The sequence below is a fragment of the Capra hircus genome, chromosome 11, assembly GCF_001704415.2.
Source record: "Capra hircus breed San Clemente chromosome 11, ASM170441v1, whole genome shotgun sequence".
Classification (NCBI taxonomy): domain Eukaryota; kingdom Metazoa; phylum Chordata; class Mammalia; order Artiodactyla; family Bovidae; genus Capra; species Capra hircus.
The window spans coordinates 99,530,016-99,551,565 of NC_030818.1; the positions used below are offsets into that span (position 1 = coordinate 99,530,016).

Sequence of the window (21,550 nt, forward strand, 5' to 3'; positions counted from 1 at the left end):
CAGGCTGCCTGAGGCCTGGAGCTCTTGCTCAAGTGCTGACCTATAGAATAGCAGTCAATGCCACTTGCCCTATTCTGCCATCCTTGTACCACCCCAGCCACCAGCCCTAGGACTGGCCAGGGGAATTTGCACCCTCATAACAACAACGTGAAGAATGCCAATTCACAAGAATCCTTTCAAATTGGTCCCTTTATCATACAGATGACAGATTACAGTCAGGGAGGACCAGCAAGTGACCTCTTCAAGGCCACACAGCTAGCAAATGGCAATGCGCAGATTCAAACTGGTGTCTCCTTAGCTCTAAAGCTTGAGTTTGCCATCACTGCCTTCCACGACTTCTTGGAATAAATGCTTTTATTTTTTTTATTTAAAAAAAAATTATTATTTATTTATCTTTTGGCTGTGCTGGGTCTTTTTTGCTGCACTTTTTCTCTAGGTGCGATGAGCAGGGGCTACTCTTCATTGCAGTGCCCTGGCTTCTTGGAGAGGCTTCTCTGGTTGTGGAGCACAGGTTCTAGGGCACGTGGGTTCAGCAGTGGTGGCACGCGAGCTTAGTTGCCACGTGGCACGTGGAATCTTCCAGAACCAGGGATGGAACCTGTGTCTCTTGTATTGGCAAGTGGAATCTTAACCAGTGGACGTCCAGGGTTGTCCCCTAAAAATGGTAACCGTTAACACTAACTGATTGCTCCCCAGGTACCAGCTGCCCCATATATATCAACCTACTGAATCCTCCTAAGAGTCCATCTTACAGATGCAGCAACTGAGAAGCAAGTATTAATAGACTGCCAAGGCTCACAGCTGGGAAATGCAAGGTCTGCATTTGAACCCGGATGATGTTCAGGCCCTTTCCAGCTCTGCAGGCTGACGCTGACAGTGTCCTGTGCTCTAGGCCATACACCCAGGATTGCACTCTGATGGAATGCCCATAGAGCCCAAGCTGTAAGTGCAGCATTAGACCCCTTCTACAAGGGAGGACTTCCCTAGTGGCTCAGACAGATGAAGTGTCTGCCTACAATGCAGGAGACCTGGGTTCGATCCCTGGATCGGGAAGATCCCCTGGAGAAGGAAATGGCAACCCACTTCAGTACTCTTGCTTGGAAAATCCCATGGGCGGAGGAGCCTGGTAGGCTACAGCCCACAGGATCACAGTCAGACATGACTGAGTGACTTCACTTCACTTCACAAGGGAGGAGGGGGGCTCAGAGGGGGTGGGGGACATGTTTGAGGTCCCACAGCAGTGCGTGATGGGCCTGGCATCTGGTCTCTGACACCATTGCTGCTCTGAACGCTGGGCTGTGCTTTCCCCGGGATAAGCGCCCCCTACCCTTCGCTTGCTGGGTGCTCCAGCAGGGGAGAGGTTCTTCCAGGCAGTTCCTAGAGTCCAGTCACCGCCCAGCCCTGCTCAGTCCCTCAGAAAGTCATTCAACCACTCACATGTGGGCAGCTCTGGGGACCACTGGAGCCCCTGGATCTCTTTCTCATTGGACACTCACTGGGCAACTTTCCAAAGAAGAATTTGCTGTCCAATGGTTAAGACTCTGTACTTTCAGTGCCGGGGGGTGAGGGTTCTACCCCTGGGAAGGGAACCAAGATCCCACGTGCTTTGCGGCATGACCAATAAAATAAAATAAATTTGAAAAAAAAAGAAGAAGCTCATCTCTCATCATTTCCAGGTCCTCAACCTACCCTTGCATGTGCTCTTATGGATGGCTATGGCTAATGTGGGGGACACATGGCCTCATCTTGGGGGTGATGCCTTTCTGGGAAAAATCCCAGCTCATGCAGAACCTGGCTGCTCGTCTACAGGTTTTCAGGGGTGAGTGCAGGCTGGGTTTCCTTTGCAGCAGCCCAGAAAGGAGTTTCTGAAGGTCTTCTCCTGGTGGGCTTATTTTTCTTGCTCAAACGTTATGCCTCTGCAGTGGTGGAGGGGACAATGGAAGGCCAGGCCTCCAAGAGCAGTTTTGGGGAAAGACCAGCAGCATCTGGACGGCTTACAGTCTCGCTTCACCACCGGGGGCATCTTAGCTGTGCTTTCCTTGCAAAACAAAAACAAGAGCAGAGACCCAGGCCGGCCTCTCTCTCACTCTCTGTCGCCCATGTGTCAGTCTAGCTGTCGTCTGGCTATCTATCCATCTTCCGTGTGTAAACTAGGAATTCTGGGGCGGGACGGGGGCGGGGTGGGGGGTGCGGAGCAGGGGAGGAACCTCCTTCCTCTTGCTTTGGTTTTCCTTGGGGAGGGCCTGGACTATCCCCGAGGTGGGCTAGGGGGATGCTACACCCCTAGAGGGTTGATGATGTACTGCCTTCTTGGGGCAGAGACCCTGGTGCGAGGTGGCGTGAACCAGGCCGACCCAGGACTCTCCTCCGTCTGGGCAGGGACGGCAGCATTAGGGTGCATGAGGGTAAAGGTGGGTTGGGAGGTTTCAGATCTACCGTGGAATCCGTCTCCCCCAGAGTCGCTCCCCCAGTTCCCTGCGGAGGAATCTGTAAATGGAAGCGGGGCTGCTAATCCCTCCACTGTCACCTCTCCAGACACTTGTTGGGGGATAAAAAAAAAAAAAAAAGAAAAAAGACAGACACATACCCAAACACTGAACTTTCCCATTCCTCCAAATGCGGGTGGGGACGCTGAAAGAAGGACACCCCGATCTTCTCCCCCCTCCCCGCCCCCAGCCTCCAGCCGGCCGGGCGCGGGACCCCCTCCCTCCCGCAGCCGGAGCGGTGGGGGCGGGCGAGGCGAGGGGAAGGGGGAGGAGGAGAGGCAGGGGGCGAGGTCTGCTTCAAGAAGGGGCGTGTGGCCCGAGGAGCTCGCGTCGGAGCAACTTGGGAGCGCGCGAGGCGGCAGAGAAGGGGAGGGAAGAAAGTTGGTTTCCCCCGACGTCAGCGCCGGGCGGGCCGCGGAGCCAGGAGGCGGCCGGGAGCGGGGCCGAGCGCGGGGCGGCCGGGGCGCGCTCGCTCCGACCGCGCCTGCCACCCGCGCCTCGGACCCGCGCCCACCACCGCCGCCGGCGACCCCGGGCGGTCCGCGGGCATGGACAGCGCGGCCGGCCCCGCCTTCGCCCCGGACAAGCCGGCGCTAGGCCCGGGGCCGCCGCCGCCGCCGCCCGCGCTGGGGCCGGGCGACTGCGCCCAGGCGCGCAAGAACTTCACGGTCAGCCACCTCCTGGACCTGGAGGAGGTGGCGGCGGCCGGGCGGCTGGCGGCGCGCCCCGCGCCCAGGGCCGAGGCGCGGGAGGGCGCGGCGCGCGAGCCGTCCGGGGGCAGCAGCGGCAGCGAGGCGGCGCCGCAGGACGGTGAGTGCGCGGGGCCGGGGCCCGGGCGCGCGGCCGGGCGGGGGGCCGGGGATGCGGGGCCAGAGGCTCGTGGGACGGAAGGGACGAGCGCGGGACCGGCGACGGAAGCGGGGACCCTGGCTCTGCCGGACCCCGGCCTGGGAAGGAGGCGCCGCGGCGGGACCTCCGGGTGTGCGGGCGCTGGGCGCCGCCTCGCGAGCGGCTGGCGTGGCCGCCGCCGCCGCCGCCCTCGCTGAGGCTATATGTCCGCGATGGACGGGACGGGCGCTGTCGGCTGGGGGAGGCCAGATCCACCTCCAGTGGTCGGGAGAACGGCGCTGTTGCTGCCTTGTGCCCTGCCCCGGGCGGCACCCCTTGAGCCCCCCACTCCCAAACAGCCTGGGCGAAGTGGGTGCGATTATTGCTGGGGAAACTGAGGCTTCCGAGTGGGGCGAAGAGACCTAGTCGCACAGCGGGGTCTCCAACTCTGCCCCGCTCTCCTCCGGGACACCAACCCAGCGACCGCTAGGCTTTTGTAAGAAGGGTGCCCTGGCTGGGCGATCGATGCTGCCCTCCCCCTCCAGTTTGCCCCGCTGCTAGCAGCTCCCTCGGGGGAGCCGCCCAGCCCTGAAACGCCAGCTAGGCCTCTCTTACCCTGCCGAGGTTAAAGGTCATCAGGAAGGGGCTTTAAAAACAAACAACCCACCCAAGTGGTTTTTTTTCTTCTTCTTCAAAAAGTCACAGAGGACTGCAGGGTCTTGAGCCTTTGGTAAGAGGGGGAGTGGCTGGGAGAGGAGATGAAGATAAAGCAAAGATCCTGGCCGGGGAGAGTTTGCTGGAGAGAGGGGGAGGGCTGGAGTCCCCATAGCTCACCCGGGCCCCTGGAAAGGAGAGTGGGGGTCCTCTGAGACCACTGCCCGCTCTCCTAGCTCTGGGGAGCCGAAAGACCTGCTGAAGACTCTGGGCCCTTTAAGAGCCACCCACTTGACTCCAGAAGCATTCCCACCTGCCCCTGGGGTCCCCAACTTCCTGCACCAAGGAAGCCCAGGGTGGCTGTGTACCCCACTTTTCAAATGAGAGGAGGTGCAGGAAAGGGTGAGGCGTCAGCAGCCTTGTCGGAAGCCTTGTCCAGGAGCCTGGGTGTACCCGAGAGGTACGGCCGACACAGACCTGACTGTCATGGTGCGTCTCAGAGGGTGCCCGCCTGGTGCCAGCCACATGCCATGACCTCCAGGTCCTTCCCAGTGGCGTCCATCTGCCTCTCGCCGGCCCCTCTGGCCTCTGTTCACCCACCCAGGGGATCAGGAAGCAGGCTGACCCCTTCCTGGGAGCTGGCGTTTCCCTGGTGGAAGGACGGACAGTGTCTGGTTTGGGCCAAGAGAAAAGTGGGGTGCCCTTTTCTGGTGTTGGGTGGGTCCTGCCAGCCAGTTGTTGGTGGTCGTCGGGTCTCCTGCTGGCTCTGAGCCAGCTTCCCGGCAGGGCAGAGGGGAGGTCTCCGAGTTTCCCCTGAGGCATGGGGGACCCCTGGGGGCTGGGATCAGAAGGAGGAGCATGCTGAAGAAAGGCAGGAAAGGAGAAGGAGTACAGGTGGGGTGGAGAGAGGAGGAAGGAGGCCGGGCGGCTTTGTCCTCAAGTCCTGGCCGCCGTGGGTGTGGACTTCTGCCCTGGCCGCGGCCGTGGGGATGGACAGGAGGTGGCCCTGCTTCTCCTGCTCACAGACTAGAAGGGCTCCCAGCGGGGGGCTTTTCTGGGGGAGTCCCAGAATAGCTGGGGTCACAAGTGCTCGGCCAGGGCCTCTGGCAGCCCCCAAACCGCCAGGCCTCCCCAGCAACCCCCCTGGGATTGCGTCTCCCTCACTGAGGGCCCGGGAGCCCTTTCTCTTCTGCACACAGGGAATTCCCAGGCACTGGGGACAAAGGACCCCCCGGGTGTGGGCTCGGGCGGGAGAGGGCCGAGGGCAGTGGCCAGTCTGCCCCCCAGAGGTGGGCGTCTCCTTCCGTTACTTCGAGGGACCGGGGGCCGCAGGCAGAGTCAGGGCCAGGCTCAAGGAACCCCTACTCCCTAGACCTCAGCCCCATCCTCCTGGTCCGCGGCCCCTGGGGACATTTTCTCCAGGCCTCGACAGACGGACAAACGGAAGCCCAACGTGGACACTGCAGAAAGTTCCTGAAGCTCAAAAACCTAGCTTAAAGAATTCTCTGTTTGAGGTTGCATCTTTCCTAGCTCACTTTTGGTGTTAAAATGCACTTTCTTTTATGAAACAGGGATAATGGCTGGAGATGGTTTTATTTTAATGTCCTTACTTGGCAAAATTAAAAGGAGGTAACCCTATACTCATTCCTTAGACTGAAAACAAATCTCTAGGCCATGAAACCCAAATGTTTTATGTCGAGTCAAGCAGCTCCCCAAGGCCAATTGGGTGTATTCCAGCGGTGCCCGCTGCCAGGCAGCAGGGGGGCAGGACTGGGGGCGCTCTGGGGCAGCCCCGCCTGGGAGAGAGAATCCCTTGGCTTGCTCAGGGGTCCGGGCCCCCAAGCAGGAAGTTGGATGGAGGAGAGGCTGGCACCCTGCCCTGCTCCACTACTTCCTCTTTCTAGCAGGTGCCCCCTCCCACTGCAGCTGGATTCCCAACTCCTGAAGTCTCCAAAGGTGGAGGAGAAGGGACCTCCCGTCCCCATCCTCATGAGCCCAGCCTGCGTCACAGGGCCCCTTTAATAAGCGGGCAGCCAAACCTCGGGGTGCTGGGACTCTGGTCCCCAGGCCAGCAGCCGTGAGCCCTAGGCTGTGGTTTCATCCTCCAGTTCTGGACCCGGAGGGAGTCCTGGCCCCTCACTGAGGATGTGGACATGCTTGGAAGTAGGTTTTTCTTGTGGATTCTGGAGCTGTTTCCAGATCCAAAGGCAGCGACTGAAACCAAAGAGAGATGCGTGCATGTTCAGTCGTTTAGTTGGGTCCAACTCTCTTCAGGCCCATGGACTGCAGCCCGCCAGGCCCTCTGTCCACGGGATTCTCCAGGCAAGGATACTGGAGCAGGTTGCCGTTTCCTCTTCCAGGGGATCTTCCCCCACCCAGGGATTGAACCTACATCTCCTGCATTGTCAGGCGAATTCTTCACCACGGTACCACCTGGGAAGCCCATAAAAAGATGGGGTGACCCTTATTAGAAAAATAAAGGTTAATGGGGAAACCAATGAGTTAGAAAATTGATGTATTTTCAACCTGTCGGGTTAGCAGTCTCAAAAATGTTTGAATAGATTTTTCAATCTTTCGTTTTCACAGTCATCAGTAGATCTAGCCTATTCTTGCCAATGATTTCCCTGGACCAGGCTCCCCCCTGGAACTGACCGGGAAGGTTGTGGCTTCGCTGGTGACTCAGAGCAAACCAGGGTCTCGGGTTCCTCCCAAGTCAAACGCTGAGGTCTGGGCCGGGGCGCCGAGCTATGCCAAGCACGTTAGGAAAATAAACTCTCGTTTGCTGCCTTCGCAGTGACTTACAACAAAAGAAACCACATTAATAACTGAGATTTTCCTTAAAACATTCCCTCCTGTGGGCAGGGCGGAAACAGGAATGCGGATGCACTGAAAATAAACGAAACCCCTGGAGCCCGGCAGGGATGAAGCCCGCAACCCAGGGAGGCTGCCTAGCCCCAGTGGGGCTGCGACCTGTTTAGGAAAATCTCCTGAACCCAGTGGGTTCCCTTCTCAGAGATCCGAGTGGGGTCCTTGGAGCCTGAGGGCACAGGCTGAGCTGGGGCGGGCTGGGGCCCTGGGCCGGGGGTTTGGGCTACCCCCACGGAACTGTTCTCTGAGTCACCTCTGTTGATTGGCAAAAGGAAGCCACGGACACGCCTGGCTTGGGTGGGCACATCCCTCTCCCCCATGCCAGTGGTGCCAGGCAAGGCCAAGTATCTGAGTGGGAGGCCTGAAGGGACCACTGAGTTTGAGAGATGGGCCAACTGGCCTTTAATTTTTGGATTTTTCTTGTGGTCAGATACATCTACCATGGTTTACTGTTTCAGTCATTTTGGAGCGTCAAGTTCAAGGGCATGAAGTTCATTCGCATCCTTGTACCATCACCCTCATCATCTAGCTCCAGAACGTTTTCCTTCTTCCCCAGCTGAAACTCTGCCCCCCATTGAGCACTAACTCCCCATCCGCCCTCCCCCAGCCCTTGGCAACCACTATTTTCTGTCTCTATGAACTAGACAACCCTCAGGACTCATAGATACGGAATCGTACAGTACCCGTCCTTCTGTTGCCTAGCTTATTTCACTTAGCATAATGTTCTCACGATGTGTACATGACGTGTTAGAATCTCCTTCCTTTTTAAGGTTGAGTAGTAGTCCACCATGTTGAAAACAGTTCGCGTTTGATTTCCCCGTTCCCCCACTGGTGGACACTCGGTTGCTTCTGCCGTTGGGCGACTGTGAATGATACGGCTGGGAACGTGGGTATGGCCCCTGCTTTCAGTTCTTTGAGGGGCCAGAAGTGGAATTCTATGTTGAGTGTTTTGAGAACCGCCGTACTGTCTTCCACATCTGACTTTTTAGCCAGCCTCCCTCTAACTGGCTCTGAAAGGTGGCAGCGGCAGCCTCTAGGGCGGTGGAGAAGGGAGACGGGGGTGGTACCAGATGCCAGCCTGTGAGACAGGGGCGGAGCTGGTAGGTGATAAAGACAAAAATGTTTCTTCAGAACTGACCTTTTAAAAGACAAGCCTGCTTTCCTTCCTTCCCTTCCTTCCTTTCCTTCCATCCATTTCCTCTGGGGGGCACGGGTGGGGAGACAGAGCAATCCGCTGTGAATGAGCCCGGGAAGAAGGCGGTCGGGACACCCGGGTCCAGCTCCTGGCTTTGGCTCGTCTCTCCGTGTGTGACCTCCAGGCCCCGACCTGAAGGATGGGAGGCAGCACGCAGGTGTCTGTGGGACACCTCCTGTCTCTCCTCCATGATTCGATCTGGGCTGAGAAATTGCCCTGGGATGGGCCCATCTCCCCAGAGAGGTGGCATCTCTGAGCCCTGGGTCCTGGCTGAGCCTGGACCCGCCCCTCCCCACCACAGGTGAGAGCCTCCCTCAGCACAAGCCCAGGGGCAGGGAGACAGGAGTGATGCAAGCTGAGGAAGGAGGCGTAGGAACCAGGCGTAGGAGCTGAGAGCCCAGGGCATTCAGTCAGAATGGCTGGACGCCTGGTAGGAGGGGCCCGTGATCCACAGCTCGGGCTTTTTGTCAGCAGGGAGGACTCTGGCTAGTTCGTGCACGGCCCATGGTTCCAGGGTGGTCTTGCTGCTCTATTTAATAGATCATCTGAGTGGAGCTTGCAAGCCTGGCACGGGGGCCTGGGACCACCGGACACTCCCACAAGGGTCCATAGAAGCTCAACAGGGCAGGAGCTTCCACTGTTCCCTTCCAGAAGACTCCAGAAAAGTGATTTTGCAGCAGCAGTGATAATGCCTGCTGCCCCCCTTGAGGCTCCCTGCAGCCCAATGTTGTTATCTGTGAAATGGGGATGATGAACAGTGATGTCCCTTATAGGGTGTGGGAGACCATGCCCGGAGCATAGTAGGTACTCAATAAAGGGCCTCCTTTACAGCTCATGGTGATGCTCACTGTGAGTCAGGCCGGGCTAGTGGTTGCCATTCCTATTATGGGGCGACACAGAGAGGCAAAGTAACCAGCCTGAGGTCTCCTGGCTGTGGAGGGAGGGGTGGGCTTTGTTTTGTCCAGGCCTCTCCTGCACAGCGCAGTGTTGGGGCTGGAGGGGTGGGGCAGGGGAAGCCCTACCTGCTTGTTGTGGAGACTGAGGTTTGGGGATCAAAGCGGTCAGGGAGGTCCTGAGGTCTGGCACGGAGTGGGGTGCTGGGATGACCCTCAGCCGTGTTAGGTTTCTAAGTGGATAGAGATAGGCAGGAAGGGTTCTCAGTGCCTTGTCCTGGGCAGGGATATGAGGTCGGCCTCGACAAGGCAAAACTTGGGAGGCCTTCTTGGTGTGCCAGACCTAAAGGGGAGGGGCTGATCTCAGGTGGGAGTGAACCGTGGGAGTGATTTAAGGAGCCAGTGCTGCCCTGAACACATCCTACAAACGGAGCTTCGGTGTTGGAACCTGAGCAGGGTGCACCCTGGGGCTAGAGGCCGTGGGAGTTGAGGGGAAGGCAGGTGCCTTTGATGGCACGTGGTGAGGGTGACCGGTTACTGTTTGCTGGCCAGGGGCACTGCCGTGCTTCACCCTTCATAGTCTTCCCACCAACCAGAAGTGGGTCTTTTTATTATACCCATTTTATGGAGAGAGAAACCGAGGCTCAGAGAAGCTGAGTGGTTGCCAAAGTCACACGAATGAATATGGGATTCCAGCCCAGACCTGTCCCCAAACCCCTGCTCTCCACTGCTGGCCGAAGCCACCCCTGGAGCCCCCAGAATGCTGGGTGCGCTGACCAGGGATGTCCACTCCCAGGCTGGTGTAGGCTGCATTCAGGGGACCACAAGGCAGCCGGGGGAGGGGTCTTCTCCACGTTCATAGCAATGTGGCCTGGGTCCCGGGGTTGGGGGTTGGGGTGAGGCGGTCAGGCCTGGCAGCATGGGGACTGTCTGGCTTGGGGGTGGGGGCTTGGAAGATATAAGAGTGAGTGGAAGTCCTGCCTGGGAGCATCCAGAATGGCCACGTGGACAGGGGAGAGCTGTGGAGGGTCCCTGACTGAGGACCATCAATAAGACTTCTCCAGTCTCCCCACCGCTCCCATATTCACTCACTCACTCACTCACTCACTGCATTCAGCAGTGATTTTCTGATCGCCGACTATGTATCTCTCCTTAAGCTCCTACCAGCTGCTTAGACTTTCAGATCTCAAGCCCTGGTGAGAATTTCCAGGCACTTCGAAGAGCTGGCATAGAGCAGGGCAGTTTTAGAAGTTGCCAAGAGGGGCTTCCCTGGCCATCCAGTGGTTAAGACTCCTTGCTTCCACGGCAGGGAGCGCGAGTTCAGTCCCTGGATGGCGTGCCAGGTGGCATGGCCAAAAAATTAAAGATAAACTGAAACACAGTTTTAAGTGGCCAAGAAAAGCCGTTTACTGACAACACCTGTCATCTTGTTGCCCCCGTCCATTTATCCAAGTGAGCACCTCTCATTATCTTCATCTCAGAGTCGAGAATGGTCCTTGAAACAGACCTAGTTTGGCTTAACCAGAAAGCTTGCAAGTTGCCCCTATTTTCCTCATTTTGCAGTGGGTCGGTGATAACTCTGGCTGGCATTTGGGAGCCACATGGTGGCTTTCCCAGACTCATGGACACAGAGACACACACCACCTGCCCCAACACACATGACCACCACACACACATACGCTCTCTCTCACACACACACTCACCCTCACGCCCCTGTTCCTAAGGCTCCAGCCTGGCCCAAATGATCAGGTCCAGGCTCTTGACAGCCAGGGTGGCCGCAGGCTGCTGGTGGACAGACCAGCAGCCAGATTGCAGCCAGATCGCGCCTGGACAGGGCCAGGGGTTAAGTGCCTTTTGCGAGGTGGTGAGTAGAAAGGCACCGTGGGAGCTTCCTGTTTAGACAGAGTTGGGGAAAGTGGTCTCGGGAGGCGCCCATGCTGAGCAGATGCAGGGAGACAGGGTGCCTGGCAGGCCCCAGAGGCAAGAGGGCAGGGCGCTCACCGCCCAGAGAGAGCTGAGCTGCTGCTAGTGAGAGGCCATGCCTCCCCGGGAGCCAGGGAATCTCCAGGTGTCCTGGCAATGAAGGTCACTGAATATGTGACCCCGATACTCGGGCTGGCCACCCCCCTCGCCAGCCAGGCCCCTCGCCCCGTGTCCCTTCCGCATGTGGGAAGCCGCTTGCTCCCAGCACAGCCCCGAGGGGCCCCTGTGATGACAGGACGCCGTCCACCTGGGGCCCTTTACGGCTCATGATATTTTTTATTGCATCCTAAAACTGAAGCCAGCTCTGGAAGACATTACTTTGGGTCCCTCTTTGTGATCCTTTCCGCTTTCTTTTGCTTGGGAGGTGCAGCCGGGACCTTCCAGTCTGGGGGCAGGGGCATGGGGACTTTGGAAGGATGCTGGGCCGGTGAGTTGCAGAGGAGTTGAGAAGCTGGGATGGGACCTGGCAGCCTGAGGATGGGTGGCAGGGGCTGCTGGGGGTGTTGTGGTCTTTGGAGAAGGTTCTGGGTTGGGGGGAGGTCAGGGCAGTGAGAGCGGGATGCCCAGGGACTGCAAGACCTGGAAGCTTCCGCAAAAGCTTTTCCACCCAGAGCTGAGACGACAAGGCTGCCCTGGAGGCAGGAGGAGGAGAAGGACTAAGAGTCAGGAACCGGGACCCGCCCAGCCCTGCAACTCGGGACACTCCCTGACTCTGTGTGCCTCAGTGTCCCCAGGTGAGGGGGTCGGACCTTCTGTTTGTCAGTACCTGGGCCCAGGAATCACTGCATTCGAATCACCCTGGGAGCAGGTGAAATGCACGTTCCCATGTCCCGGCCCGGGGAAGGAAGCCCTCTGGAGCCCAGACCTGGGCCTCTGCGTTTGGCACAGTCTTAGTCATTTTGGGGGCTTCCCAGGTGGCTCGGCGATAAAGAATCTGCCTGCCAACACAGGAGACTCAGGTTCTGTTCCTGGGTCAAGAAGAGCCCCTGGAGGAGGGCATGGCAACCCACTGTAGGATTCTTGCCTGGGGATTCCCACGGACAGAGGAGCCTGGCGGGGCTATAGTCCATGGAGTGGCAGAGTCAGACATGACTGAGCGACTACGGAACAGCTAGTCATTGTTACAGGCATCAAAGCGTGTGCACTGCTGTGCTCTCGGAAGCTCCTTCCAGGGCTGATTCTGCCCCTCTGTCATCCTCCTCAGTTTGCCGGCGGGGATAATGGCCCTCTCGTGAGAGGATGGAGAGGCCCACTGGAGCCGCCAGGGAGGACTGGCATCATTTGGAAGCATCTAGAAGGGGCCAGTATGTGTGTGTGGGGGGGTGGTGTTTGCTGCTCCAAGGCCCAGCCCGGCCTCTGCCCCGCAGAGACCCGACTGTACTGTAAGCCGCACAGCTGGGTCTAGGGGAGTGCAGTCACTGGTGAGCGTCTCCCAGCACTCAGTGGGCACCCACTGGGCACCAGCCCAAGGCTCCCAGAGCTGGACTGAAGGGGGCATTCCCACGTGGAAGATCCTGTCTCTTCCCCTTGAGCATCCTGACTCCCTCTCGCTGCCAGGGTGACGGGGTCGGGGGTGGGGGTCAGAAGCCTGAGCTGGGGGTCTCTATCACTCGTCACTGGAAAAGCCCCCTCCCATCGTCCGGCCTGTCTGTCCTGCTCCTCCCTGTCCCCCCCACCCTCTCTGCCCCTCACAACACCACAGGCCTTCCTCGCAGTGGTCTGCAGGATAGGGCATCCATGCCCCCAGGAAGCTGACCACCACCGCTGGGGGTTTTGTCCACAGGTCCCCAATCCTGCCTCACTCCCTGCCTGTCCTTCCACCTACCTCCCCCCCGCCGCCCCCCACCACCAGCCTCCCCCTCCCAGCCGCCCCACTTGCCGCGGGCGCAGCCGTTTACATGCCAGAGATGGCGTTATTAAAAATGACATTTAACCAGAGCTAGAATTACCACGCGGATGGCTGCAAACCTCGGAATCAAAGCAGGAGCCGCCGGGCGCGCCTGGCAGGGGCCTCGCGGCCTCCTCTTGCCGCCAGAGCTCCGCGCGGGCCTCCCATATAAAACCCCCGCAGAACTCCGAGGTCTTGAAAGCCCGTGCACCTCCTTTCATTAGACTAACAAATAACACGTAACAGAAAACATCTGTGAACAGCAGCCCCTAATGCTCTCAAGATGGTGCCTCGGGCGGCCGGTCCAGCCAGCGGGCAGCCGGCCATCGTCCAGGGCTCAGGCCCTGGCCGCCCCCCCACCCCAGGTGGGCAAGGACCCTCGGGAGTGCCTGGCACCCCTCCCCTTCCCTCCTGGACCTCCCCTCCGGCACCCTGTGGACCTGGGGGCCTCCTTCTCTGCCTTCCCATCCTCCTCCAACCCAGTCTTCAGCCCTCTCCTCTTGGAGAAGAGAACCAGTAATCCAGGGGTCTCTTTGCAAGGGGATAGTTGCTGGACAGGGCATCTCAGCCGTCCACTCAAGGGCCGGGGCTGGGGCTTGGCCAGCTGTGTGACCTTGGCAAGTGTTGTCTTCTCTCTGGCGTGTTTGTCAGGAGCAGGAGAATCGTGCCCCTTGCGGGGTGGTTTTAAGGGTTTAGGGAAGTGATGGTAGCAGGGTAGCTGATCACGTGAGAAGGTCAGATGGGGAGTCTGCCATTCTCAAGACGGCTGGGGAAATTGAGGCTCTGGGCGGTTGCATGACTCGCCAAGGGTCCACAGTGGGCGGAGGAGCCGAGGTTTGGAGCCTCAGAGTCTGCATCCTTTTCACCATCCCGTGAAGCATGAACTGAGGAAGTAGTAAGTGAGGGGGATGTTCAGACCTGGATCTGCCGCGGCCCCTGCCCTTGGGGAATGCCTGGTCTGTGCGGATGGCAGAGGACAGACTCACCTTTGAGAGAGTACAGGCCAGCCCTGCCCTCCCTGAGGGCAGCACCCCTCCATGCCCCCCACCTCTAACCCCGTGGGCTTGGAAGCAAGAGATGCCTCAAGATGCAAGGTCCTCCCCGCGTGGCTGGACATCTGGCTGCCTCCCAGGACCTGAAGCACGGTTCTCACAACTCAAATCAGGTGGCCAGGGTGTGCATCCCAGACAAGGGAGGAAAGGCCAGGAAAACATCCCAGAAATTGGAGAAAAGACAAATTGACCCTTTGTTCCCTATTTCCCTCACAATCAGGCTACAAAAAACAGGTCTTTCCACCTTCCCCCAAAAGACTGTATGTGAAACTCCATCCCTCCCAGTCCCCTTCCAAACGATGCCTTGCTATTTGGTTCCCAGAACACTGGATGTAATTCATTAATCCATTCACTCATTTGACTGAACTGAACTGATTCATTCATTCATTACGTGCACACGCGTGTTTGAGGCATCACTGAACAGGTGAGTCGTTCAGTCGCTCAGTCGTGTCCGATTCTTTGTGACCCCATGTACCTCAGCACGCCAGGCTTCGTTGTCCATCACCAACTCCCAGAGCTTACTCAGACTCATGTCCATCGAGTGGGTGATGCCATCCAACCACCTCATCCTCTGTCGTCCCCTTCTCCTCCTGCCTTCAATCTTTCCCAGCATCAGGGTCTTTTCCAATGAGTCAGTTCTTCGCGTCAGGAGGCCAAAGTATTGGAATTTCAGCTTCAGCATCAGTCCTTCCAATGAATATTCAGAAACGATCTCCTTTAAGATGGTTTGATCTCCTTGCTGTCCAAGGGACGCTCAAGAGCCTTCTCCAACACCACAGTTCAAAAGCCATCAATTCTTTGAGGCTCAGCCTTCTTTATGGTCCAGCTCTCACATCCGTACATGACTACTGGGAGAACTATAGCTTTGACTCTGCGGACCTTTGTCAGCAAAGTGCTGTCTCTGCTTTTTAACTCACTGTCTAGGTTGGTCATGCTTGTCCCTAACCAGCGAGTGGAGCAGAGGCAGGAGCACCCTGATGCCCAGCTCTTTACCTTTGTCTGGGCCCGAGCTTAGGACTTCACAAGCTGCCTCATGCTGAGTTCTCTCAGCAGCCTTATGAGGCAGGTGCGGTATTATCCCTGGTGGCTCAGACCTTAAAGAATCCGCCTGCCGTGTGGGAGACCTAGGTTCGATCCCTGGGTTGGGAAGATCCCCTGGAGACGGGAACAGCTACTCACTCCAGTATTCTTGCCTAGAGAATCCCATGGACACAGGAGCCTGGTGGGCTACAGTCCACGGCGTCACAAAGGGTCTGAGCGACTTTCACGATAGATGAGGAAACTGAGGCTCAGAAGGGCCAAGTGACTTGCCCAACGTCACCCAGGAAATGCACTGTGGTCCCCAGAGCCCAGGTTCAACGCTGACCACTCTGTGCTGAGCCCTCAGATGGCCCGAGAGCCACAGCGTCCTCTTTTTAAAAGTTTGTTTTTGGCTGTGCTGGGTCTTCGTTGCTGCTCGGGCTTTTCTCGAGTTGCTCGGGCTTCTCACTGCGATGACTTCTCTCGGCGCGGAGCACAGGCTCCAGGGCTCCCAGGCCTCAGTGGGCGCAGCACACGGGCTCAGTAGTTGAGTTTTGCAGGCTCTAGAGCACAGTCTCAGTGGCTGCGGTGTTCAGGTCTTCATTGCTCTGCAGCATGGGGGATCTTCCCAGACCAGGGATCAAACCCGTGTCTCCTGCATTGGCAGGCGAATTCTTTACCCCCGAGCCCCCGGGGAAGCCCCGTGGTGTCCTCTTGCTGGAATCAGCACAGCCCCTGCCAGGGAGGGACCGTGCCTCTGGTTCCCTCAGTTCTTACCCCAAAGCTCCGCAGTGGCTGAGATACTGCTTTTCCGGGGAAACATCCCTGTGCAGAGTCTGACCCATACTGCCAGGACAGAGGGCTTCTGGGCTGTGCTGTGATGTGGGAGTGAGGGGCGGCTTGGGAGGGCCCCCAGCCTTTGGGGATCTCGAGTTTCTGAGAGACATCATGTTCTAATTGGAAGGCCAGCCTCTCCTGCCGAGCCGGCTGCCCTGCCACCAAACCCCCAAGTGAGGAGAGTGTCAGAGTTCGAAGTGGGAAATTGCTGGAGACAAGAAGTAAAAACGAACTACTCTGGTTTCACGGGGAGGGAAAAAAAAAACAGGCCAAGATCTAATGCGGCTGAGAGTGGGGTCGTCATTTAAAGGAGTCTCTTGCTGTTGCAGCGGCTTCAAGCTGGGGGCAGACCAGAGCTCCAAGGGGAGGAAATGGGGAAGGCTTCCCTCCAGCCTCCCTTCCAGAAATACTTCTTGAGCATCTACTACTCCAGTCTGAGGGTTGGATCCTGGGGTCCCATCAAGAAACAAAGGGGTGTCATCTCTGCTATAAAGGAGATGAGAACAGAAAATGGGGTCACCTACCTGGTCTGGAGGTTCAAGGAAGGCGTCCTGGAGGAAGTGGCTTCTCAGAAGGGCTCTAAAGGATGAGTGAAGTTAACCAGAAGACGTTGGGAAGGGTGCTCCAGGTGGAAGGAGCAGCAGATACAGAAGACTCCATGTTTCCAATGCGGGGTTCACAAGTTCCATCCCTGGTCGGGGAACCAAGATTCCACATGCTGTTCAGCACACCAGAAGAGAGAGAGATGGGCTGTTCCAGGAGCAGAGGAGGTGGGAGGGAATTCCATTGAGAGGACCAATGAGCAAGGCCTGCTTCAGGACTGGCAGTTTTTGTGTTGGGAAGGGTGGGAATGCTTTCTGTGCCCCTTGTGGGTACTGGGGGTGCGCAGAGCACCCCGGTGCGTGTCGTTGGGCGGGTATCTCCTGTCAGCTGGGAAGTGAATGGCTAACTTGGGAACACCTCTTGTGTCCTGGCTGCCCAGAGCCTCGTGGGCACCCCATCTCCAAAGGAGCAGACCACAAGCGCCGTCTGTCTGTCCCAGCGCACCTTCTCTCTGAGATCCAAGAACCCGTGTCAGGAAAGGGTGGGTCCAGGAGCAGTGCAGAACCCGAGGCAGGGTGTCCCCGTGCCTAGAGTGGGGCTCGCCACTCCATCAGTGGGGCAACTGCACCTGCCACAGACCCAACACCGGGGCTTCAGGGATGGCAGTTTCCTTGAGGAAGGTCGGCCCATGCTGTCTGACTGCAAACCCTGCCTCCCGGGGGAGTGGAGAGAGTGTGGGGTGCTTGTGGCTGAGTTGGGGGCGGTGTGACTGGGGTGCGCTGAGTAGCCTTGTGTTCACCTTCATCATCACTGAGACCCCGACAGTCAGGACCATTTATTGCGCACCTGCTCTGTGCTCAGCCCTCTGTGTAAATCTCATTAATTCCTCCCAGATCCTCCAGGAGGTAGGCAGTCTTATGGCCCCATTTCCCAGATGAGGAAGCGGAGGCCTAGAGAGATGGGCTGTGTATGGAGGCCATGGGGGCTCCAGGCCTTGGACCCTTGTCTTCGGGGTGTTCCCCACCCCTGCTGGCCTGGAGCCCCTGGGCTGTGCTCATTCCGACCTCACTCAGCCTTTCTTGGCTTGTTTAAAAAGGGATGGATGAGGGTGGTGAGAGCACCGGGCAGAGGATTGCCAGACAGAAATCAGAACTGCTCCTTGACCCAGGCAGGCAGGCAGGCCAGGATCCTGGGACAGGGACTGCCTGCCCCCATTGTTCCCATGCGGCTTGACAATGACCCAGGCATAGAAGCAGAGAGCTGGCCCTGATGTCCCAGTGAGTCCCCGACCTTCTCAGAGGCAGGGCATGCTGCCTGGCTTAGCTGTGGGACTCCAGCTCCAATCTCACTCCTGTTTCCCGCATGATCTTGGGAAAGGACCTCATTTCTCCGAGCCTCAAATTCCTCATCTGCAAAATGGGCGCAATGCCAGTACCTGGGGCCTGGGCTGTACAGCGGAGTTGATGAACTCAAGCAGGCAGGGCTTCACCTCTGGTCTCCAGGAGGCGTGCAGTAAACATCTATATGTTTTCTTTCTCATGCTCCCTGACACTTGGGAAGAAGCAGCTGACCAGTTTAGGACTGTCAAACCCCCTTTTAGAGATGGAAAAACCAAGGCGGGAGAAGTTTCCCAAGACCCTGCAGGAAGAGGAGTTGAGATCAGGAACAGAGTTCTGGGTCCCAGGAGCTGACCCCAGTGGCCTTTGCTGGCTCTTTAATGATGCTTTCTAAAAAGGAGTCAAGTTATCCAATGCACACCCAGGACCACGAGCCCTCTGCCTCGGCCCAGCCCTGCCTGGTGACCTGGGGTCCCCTCTCTGGGAGGATGGGGCTTTGCTGCAGACCCAGGCTGGCATTCCCCCATGCAGAAAAAGCAGCTTGCTTTCTTTTCCACGGCATAATTGTAACCATGTATAATTTCATGACAAATAGCGTCTATAAAACACAACACAACTGTTTTTATAATGTGGCATTTGAGGTTAAAAATTCAAATTAGAGATTAATTGCAACTTCTAGAGGGTGGCTGGATAAGATGGCTTGGCGGGGGAAACAGATATTCAGATACGCTCCTTCAGGAATTACAGATGGGTTCTCACCACACGTCTAGAACATGCATGTGTGCGTGCACACACCCACACCCACCCACACACACACTTGCGCTCAGCTGATCTCTGGCTTGAGCTAAACTGGTTTAGACATGGTGTTTGCAATGCTGAGAAAGCTGGTCTTGATGCTGGCTCCTTTTTCTGCTCAGGGCTCTGACGTCTAACCGTCCATAAGAAGCAGGTTATGTGATAATCAAGCAGCCCGGAGATTTGTGGAGGTGGATGGCGGGGGAAAAGGCACAGGGCTTGGGGCACCAAGAAAAGAAGCAAACGTAGCGGGTTAACCTCCATCGGGTGCCAGCTCTCAGCTTCTCCCCAAACCCTCCCCTTCCTCCACCCCCTAAAACCAAAACCAGATGGAAATCTAAGTGAACAGTGGGTCTGCGGACAGGGCAGACAGCGTGGGATGGAGCCCTGATCAGACAGGAGGGAGACAAGCCGGAAGAGCCCCGTTCCGTTGAGGCCACGGGTGGGGCGTGTCCACTGTGGCACCCAGGGGCCAGATCAGAGCCCCCTGTGGAAGAATGTGGGCCTCTGGAGAGTTCGGTTCGAGGAAACTTCTTGTGGACGGTGGGGATCGTGGAGAATGTTTTTGCTGCTTACTTCCCACTGGAACAGCAGAGGTTGGGAAAGGGGGCTGCCCTCTGCAATGCACACTTTATTCTCCCCACCTTCTCCTGGGTTCTGGCAGGAGGGCAGCAGTTCCAGGGGGTCAGCGGTATGCCAGCGGCCTCCTAATGCACCCAAAGGCCCTAGGGAGAGGAGGGCCAGAATGGGGCTTACCCTTTCTGAGCCTCAGTTTCTTCATCTGTCAAGTGGGAATGAGGGCGAGTGAATGGTGAGGGTCCAGAGACAGGAAGCCTTGCACGTAGTCCTGGCATGTGCCCAGCTGCTGCTGTCACCGTTACTGCCATCGCTATTATTAGCAACTCACAGGCAGTCCTGGAGAGAGCATGGGTGTGGGGGCCCAGCCACACCCCGGGCAGCTGCTGGTCCCCAGGGTCCCTCGTCTCCCCGGCATGAGCATGGGAACTGTCTAACCCAAACTAGCTCCATATAAGGTGACGGCTCCCTTGCTGCTCCACCCCCAGCCCCACCCAGGGGTGGACAGTGTGGGTGGGGCTTGTTTATTCCCCTCATCTTCTGGCAAGTTTGGGGTGAGATGGAGTGGGGAGCGTGCAGGCAGTATGACCACCCTTCTTTCAGCAGCGGCTGTGTCCATCCTGGGGAACTCAGCACTCCCCCCCGCCCCACCCCCCACCCCTCCCACCCCCGGCTTGGGCACACAGGGGCTGGGGCAGGAGCAGCTCCGGGGAGGGGCTTCCATCTCTGGCATGGAGACCTCTGAGTATGGCCTGCATTGTTCCTCTTCTCCTCCAGCTGGGCCCATGCCTGCCCCATCACCTTTAATGTCACTTCTTTGGCCGAAGTCACTCCACTGGGAGCCTTTGCCGGGACCCCCTTCATAGCAGTGAACGCATCATCTCCCTAAAGGGGCCCGCACTAACCCCAGAGTGTACAAGCTCACCCCTCGTCTTTAGAGAAGCTCTCAGAGGCTCCTCTACTCAGCATGTATTTCTTGAGCCTGTATTTTGTGCGGGCACCGCAGAGATCGCCCATCGCCCCTAGGAGCTTCTAGGTAACAGGAGACAGTCAATTAACTGATAATAGCACAGTGCCTCTGTGTGTGTGTGTGTGTGTGTGTGTGTGTGTGTGCTCAGTCGCTTCAATCATGTCCGATTCTGTGACCCCATGGACTCTAGCCCACCAACTTTCTCTGTCCGCGGGCTTTCCCATCAAGGATACTGTAGTGGGTTGCCATTTCCTTCTCCAGGGGATCTTCTTGACCCAGGGATCCACCTAAGTCTCCTGCGTTGGCAGGCGGATGGATTCTACAGATCATTCGACTAAGTTGAGAAGCACAGAGTATCTGGGGCTCAGAGACAGGAGTCACCATCCCAAGACTGCACAGACAGCCCAGAGCCCTCTCATCCTCGCGTCCCCACTGCCCAAGGCTGTGGCTAACGGGAGCCCCTCTGAACACATCCCGCGTTAATCGGGAGAGGGAACCACGAGCAGCCAACGAGGCAGGAGCGGAGTTGGGAGCAGAGGAGAGAGTATTCTGAACGCAGGTCCACAAGCCCCTCCGGTGCGGTACTCACTGCAGACTTGGAGGCGGGGGTTCCCCTAGTGTGTGTTGAGGGGGCACTCTACTAGTTTGCCGGTGTCCAGGTCTACGTAAGGTTTGGGCAGCATGCTAGTCGGGATCGGCACCTACAACGGATAGAAAAACTGGCCCCAAGTGGCTTTTGAAAAGCTAAGATAATGTGCAAAACTGAAACATCCAGGGTGGAACTTCAGGCGCGACTCGATCCCGGGCTTAAACAATGGAGCAGCCAGAGTGGGTCTGAATCTTGCTGCCACATCCCGTCCCTGCCCAACTCTGAGCCAATCACAGCGGCCGCAGAGGAGCTGCGTGCTGATTGGCCAAAGCTGGACTGTGGGGGGTGGGGCTTCAACCTAACTCCTTGGACCCGGAATGCAGGGAGCTTGCCTCCAAAGCGATGCTTCGGGACGCAACAGAGCTCACATTCACAAGGAAGAGTTCACGAAACAGCGCTAGCCCTGCTTCATGGGCTTCACATGTATTACCCACGAGAGTCTTGCTGGGTCCCCTTAAGTATCAGTGTCCCCCTCCCATACCATCCATCACTCCCGGTCAAATAGACTTCATCCACACACAGCCAAGGGTGAGGTGGGCTTTGGGTGATCAGCTGACATGCAGTCATGCGCGGTCCACATGTCATTAACCTTTGTTACTTGCCCTTCTGCTCGTATTTTGGAGGCAATAAGAAACTGTATTTCAGGTGTCCCAAAGATCAGATTTTGAAAAGCACCTGGACCTCAGGCATTGTGGGCCTAAAGGCTAAACTGAGATGGGCTGTGACCCATTCATTCATTTACCCATCCAGTGTTTCCTGAGCACCTACCTTGTGGGCACCGCTATCAACACAGAGAACCTTGGAGACGGACAGATGAAACACTGGTGTGTCCAAGCGAGTTTAGGTCGCGCTACTGAAGCATCGGGGGAGGCAGACGGGCCTTTCTGAGTAGTGAGAGAATTCCTACAGGAAGTGGTGCGTAAGCTGAGAAGTGAAGACTAGATCCGACTTCGTGGGGAAAGTATTCCAGCCAGAG

At 57.5% G+C, this 21,550-nt stretch overlaps 1 protein-coding gene across 1 annotated transcript in view; it reads left to right on the top strand.

Moving 5' to 3' along the window:
- The window catches only part of PRRX2 (paired related homeobox 2), a 53,432-nt gene continuing 34,716 nt past the window's right edge, over positions 2,835-21,550 (top strand). The window contains exon 1 of the mRNA XM_018055955.1: positions 2,835-3,296. Coding sequence (XP_017911444.1) covers positions 3,035-3,296 — 262 coding nt within the window. The 5' untranslated portion in view covers positions 2,835-3,034. The remainder of the gene's footprint in view (positions 3,297-21,550) is intronic.